General features: G+C 44.2%; 1 protein-coding gene across 1 annotated transcript; it reads left to right on the top strand.

Moving 5' to 3' along the window:
- The first annotated feature begins 140 nt into the window (after window positions 1-140).
- Window positions 141-4768, top strand: RPS27A (ribosomal protein S27a). Its single transcript, XM_028725110.2, has 6 exons — window positions 141-265; window positions 351-415; window positions 1649-1703; window positions 2235-2320; window positions 3980-4111; window positions 4584-4768. The coding sequence occupies exons 2-6, from the start codon at window positions 368-370 to the stop codon at window positions 4731-4733; spliced, it is 471 nt and encodes a 156-aa protein (XP_028580943.1). The 5' UTR covers window positions 141-265; window positions 351-367; the 3' UTR covers window positions 4734-4768.
- Window positions 4769-5473: the final 705 nt, after the last annotated feature.

Here is a 5473-nt window from a genome sequence, read left to right as displayed (position 1 = left end):
CCTCCCTCCCCGCGTGCCCACTTAAGCCTACAACTCCCAAGGGCCCTTTCGCCACCGGATCAACCAAGGACGCGCCCCGCCTTTAAAAACTACCGCTCCCGTCATGCCTCCTCATACATTCCAGGCGGCGGTGCACGACGGGAGTTGCAGTCCTTGCCTCAGCCAGCGTTTTCCTCTCTTCCTTCCGCTCCCCAGCCTTGGAAACCCCGTGCGCGGCCGAGCGGGTTCTCTTTCCGGCGTCCGCCATTCCGGGAGCGGGTCGTTGGTGAGTGGCTGCTCTGTGCGGGGCCTGCTTCTCCGTTTCCCTCAGCCTTCCTTCGCCTCATTTCTCGCTCTGGTTGCTTCCTCAGGTCCGACGGCCGCCGCCATGCAGATCTTCGTGAAAACCCTGACGGGGAAAACCATCACCCTCGAGGTGAGGGAGCGAAGAAAGAAAGCACATGAGGGGTTCAGAGCAAGGCCGCTGGTCCTCGGGCCTCTTCGCCTCGTGTTTCCAGAGTTGGGCTTCCAGCCCTTTCTTTCCCCTCCCGGTAGTTTTTGGCCTAGAAGGAAATGGCGGGTTTTGCGCAGTTCCACTCCGCCCCCTGCTCCCTCCCAAAAAGGAAAAAAAAAAGGGGGGGGGGAGAAAGCCTGTGGCTCATAGAATCACAGAATCGTAGAGTGCATAACTGTCAATTTTTTCCTTTTTTAAAGGGAAATTCCCTTATTCCGAATAGGATTCCTTGCAAGAAAAGGGGAAAGTTGACAGCTATGGTAGAGCGGGAATGGGGGGTCCCCTGGGGGTCATCTAGTCCAACCCCCTGCAATGCAGGAATCTCAACTAGCTCACCCGTGACAGATGGCCACCCAGCCTCCGCTTAAAAACCTCCAAAGAAGGAGGAGAGCCCACCACCTCCCGAGCAGAAAGGTCTTAACTGATGTTGGGTCAGAATCTCCTTTCTTGAATCCGTTGATTTGGGTCCTTAGACCAAGCTGATATATTTGTGTGTGTGTATGAGAATTATATATTTATGAAGATGGTTATCCCATCTCTTTTCCAGGCTCAAAGGCCTTGTAAGCAACCCACCCACTTTTGCATTAACCAAAGACCACAACAGTTCCATCACAGCTTGATGCTGCCCAGCAACACCCAGTATTCAGAGGCATGCTGCTTCTGGTTGCGCAGTGGGTGGGTGGGCACTGTGACTAGTAGCCATTGATTGACCTTGTTTTTCTTGTCTTTATCCAATCTGCTTTTAAAGCTGCCTAAATTGGTGGCCATCGCTGCTACTGGGTATAGGGAGGTATATAAATTCAATTAATAATAATAAGATGAATGCACTTTTTTATCTCCTCCCTTGCCCGCATCCCATGTCCCCACATTAAAGATAGGTGTTTTTATATTTGAGCAAAGAACCCAGAATAATATAGCCGCCTTCTTTGCCTTTACTATTTGCTGTTGCTGAAAGGAAAGGTTTAAGAAGGAGATGTGCATTCTTTCCATTCTAGCCTGGTGATGGGAAGGGAGATAGCTGACAAGCCAAACACCAACATAAGTCACTGAGCTAATATGCATGAACTGTTCTGATGCCTGGATGGGAGCAGTAATGAATTTATAACTATTTTAAGTCTGTAAAGCAATTCAATGGTGACTTATTTTTATAAACAGGTTGAACCATCTGATACTATAGAAAATGTCAAAGCCAAGATTCAGGATAAGGAAGGTAGGTGTTGCTTTTGTTTTGGAAATTGTGGTTTTAAAATCATTCTACTATGGAGTAAAGCTTCCTTGCTAGAATTCTCTGTTTACCTGTACCATTCTTTTCCATCAAATTTGGTCATAGAATGATGCTTTCAGTATGCTGCAGCAAATAGGATACAGCTAGGAATGATGCCTTCTTCATTTAAAATTAAAATAAAAGCTAGCAAGTATAATTGGGGTACATGTAGAATGAGGTTTATTTTGCTTTCCCCAAAAGGATAATAAATAGATGGAAACACACTTTTAAAAAAAAAAGCATAAATGCCTAAGTATCTAGTCTAGAACAAAAAGTTGTTTATTGACATAATCGGAAACTAAATAATGTGTCTTAACATGAATGACATGGCATGAATACATTGAGAGAAAGGCATGTTAGACTGGTTTTAATATATTGTAAATTGCTCTGGTATTTTCTAGAGCTAAAAGGCCATTTTAAAATGTTCTTATAAAAACTGAATCAGTTACTCATACTCCACCATTTCCCCTCTATTAGGAATTCCTCCTGATCAACAGCGATTGATTTTTGCTGGGAAACAATTGGAAGATGGGCGCACTCTGTCTGATTACAACATTCAAAAGGTATGTACTAAGTGTTCTAATACAGTGGGTGGAATTTACTGTTACTCTATTACAAACGTTCTGTCTGCACAAACATTTCATCTTGCTAGGCGGAATGTTCCTCCACCCGGCCTGTTCTGGGGGTTCTCCCGATCCCAGTCAGTTTCAGTGGGGGAGCCCCATTGTGGAACCCCATGTACTTGCTAAACCATAAAATGCAAGAGCATGCTGTAATCTTGTACCAGTAGGATGAATCCTTCTGCTTCTAGTAGACAAGATGACCAGGTGGTAATAGCAGGTGGACATTGGTCCCACATATTCATTGTTAATAGGATATAACAGTTGGCTGTGGCCTCTCCTAAAGATGGAGACTTCATGAAAAATGCAGTTTTCCTTTTAGCATCTAAACCTGTCTGCCTTTAAAGGCACATAGAACCTTAGTAGAAGCAAGCTGGAGGTTTAATTACATGAATACAAAGAGTGTAGTGAACCGAATATACTGGACTTTAGCTTATCAGAAGTTGTGCTGACCTGATCAAATATGAGGTGAGTGTAGCAAACTCGGATTTGAAAAGCACAGTAGGTTGCATCCAGCAGTGTTGCTCAGCTGATGGTAACAGTTCTATCAGCAGAGTGGAGAGGGATCAATTTTCTGCTATCTCTCCTGCACCCCACATTCCCATTGCAGCTACTCTGGAGGGTTGGGGGACCTTCTACAGATCTATTAATTAAAATCATTCATATGCTGCTTCCCATCCAAGGATTCCAGAGCAGTTTGTTGGATCAATCCATCAACCTCTGATGGATGATTTAGAAGGATTGCGTCCTGCATCACTTTCGCTGCGCATGTGTGCCAGTATCCATACTCTGCAGAGTTACACCTCAACACAGCTCCTTCCTTGGAAGCGTCTTTGGGGTTGAAGGTACACACAGTAGGCAGTAAACACTCATGGACGCCATAAAGATTCAGTCGAGTATAGAAGTTTACTGGACAGCCATAAATGCATATTGGTAGCAAATATATACAGACATTCACCACTGCCGTGGTCAAGGCATGCTTAAGAGTCCAGCAAGAGTCCAAGACTCACTCTGCTTCTCTCAGCACAAAGCACAAGCAAGAGACTCACAAGAAGTTACACAGAACCATTGTTATCAGCACTTCTTGTCACACTGCATCTGGCCAAAGAACAGTTTCCACAGAAAAAGTCCTTGCATAGACAAAACAATCTCAGCCTTCTGCTGCTTCTTCAAACTTCTTTTCTTCTCAGTTTCTGGAATAAATTATTCTCTCTCACACACAATATCCAGCACAGTTCACAGAATTTGGGTGTGTCTGCAGAGGGCTTCAGGGGGAGTTGCTTCTCACACAAGCCCTTCTAGTTGCTGGGCGCAACTCCATTTAACGCAACCCAATGACTTCTGTAGTATTTACCAATCATTGAGATTATTTCCGGTCTATTTAGCGCATCGGCAAAGTGCCAGTTATGTACTTCGGTATTTTATCCATTTGCTACTCTTATCTCACTCTTCCTTAAAAGAGCACAGGGTGACAGTCTGTGAGGTAGGCTGGGCTAAGCAACTTGCCCAGGGCTATTAAGCAGAGAACCTATATTCTGGTTTCTTGTTTCCCTTACAACTCTGTCAAAATTTTTGTGTCCTTTGTTCGCTTTCTAAAACTAGGAGTCGACCCTTCACCTTGTGCTGAGACTTCGTGGTGGAGCAAAGAAGAGAAAGAAGAAGTCTTACACCACTCCTAAGAAGAATAAGCATAAGAGAAAGAAGGTGAAACTCGCTGTCCTTAAGTACTATAAGGTAAGAGCAACTTCATGTGGGAATTGACATACTGGGTCAGCGGTAATTAATTGCCTATGAAGAGCTTGTGGGTTCTTGCTAGATACAGATTCTTTCTACTGATGGCTGTTTCTGCATTTAGTTAGAATGCAAGCATGAACCCGTCTTCTGGTGACAAATGTAACCTTTAAGTCTGTTTGGAAATAATGCATGAGCACAACTGATTAATAGTACTGGTTAGGGCATTTAGTTATGCTGAATTGTTGGTGGGAGGGGGCATAAGTTATTTTCTTGCATTTAATGCTTAAACGACAAATATGGTCACCCCACTCGACTAAATTTTGTCGGGGTTGAGAGTGTAACCTTAAAAGATAACTTGGTGTTTCTAAAAATTGCAAACAGTGGTGGTCTGGACTACATAAGTCAAGCTTCTGTATTTTTTTTTCAAGGGAGATGGAAAATGCAATACGATTTAAAGCCTTTCTTCTTGCAGGTGGATGAGAATGGGAAAATCAGCCGCCTGCGGCGCGAGTGTCCCTCCGAGGAATGTGGGGCTGGAGTATTCATGGCTAGCCACTTTGACAGACATTACTGTGGCAAGTGCTGCTTGACATACTGCTTCAACAAACCAGAAGACAAGTAAATGTGTCTATTGTAATAATTAAAAGTTGCTTTGAATTTTGCTGTGTTTTTTTCTGGTTACATGAGTGTTCAAAGCAGGGGCTCTAACATGTTTGCTAAATGGACCAGAGAGGAGGGAAGGTAGATAAATGGAAGACATGGGGCTACTCATGAGCATTGCTGATAAGAGGAGGAGGAGGAGTTTGGATTTGATAACCTGCTTTATCACTACCCTAAGGAGTCTCAAAGTGGCTAACATTCTCCTTTCCCTTCCTCCCCCACAACAAACACTCTGTGAGGTGAGTGGGGCTGAGAGACTTCAGAGAAGTGTGACTAGCCCAAGGTCACCCAGCAGCTGCATGTGGAGGAGCGGAGACGCGAACCCGGTTCACCAGATTACGAGTCCACCGCTCTTAACCACTGCACCACACTGGCTCCTTTGTAAGAAACTTCAGTGAAAGCCCTGTGTCATATCTGTTAAAAATTGAGGCTACTTTAGAGCCAGCCCTTTGTACAGTTCTTGACCCAGTACAAATGCTCTTGCTTGCTTTGTTTCATTGAATAATACAATTGTAGAGTTGGAAGAGACAATGAGGATCATCTAGTCCAACTCCCTGCAATGCAGGAATCTCAACTAAAGCATGCAGCTGGCCCATATGGGGATTAAATTCACCACCTCTGCATTATCACCACCACGCTCTGACCAACTGAACTGCCTTGTAACTTACCTGTTTAGTATAAAAATGAGATAGTACAAGTTAC

This window comes from Podarcis muralis, chromosome 3 (genome assembly GCF_964188315.1).
Source record: "Podarcis muralis chromosome 3, rPodMur119.hap1.1, whole genome shotgun sequence".
NCBI lineage: Eukaryota > Metazoa > Chordata > Lepidosauria > Squamata > Lacertidae > Podarcis > Podarcis muralis.
Note: the sequence above shows the minus strand (reverse complement) of the source record. Positions and strands in the feature narration are given on the sequence as shown.

Coding starts and splice junctions, on each gene's coding strand:
- RPS27A (XM_028725110.2), top strand. CDS start 368: ATGCAGATCTTCGTGAAAACCCTGACGGGGAAAACCATCACCCTCGAG. Junction 416..1,648: donor GGAAAACCATCACCCTCGAG/GTGAGGGAGCGA, acceptor TTTTATAAACAG/GTTGAACCATCTGATACTAT. Junction 2,321..3,979: donor CTGATTACAACATTCAAAAG/GTATGTACTAAG, acceptor TTCTAAAACTAG/GAGTCGACCCTTCACCTTGT.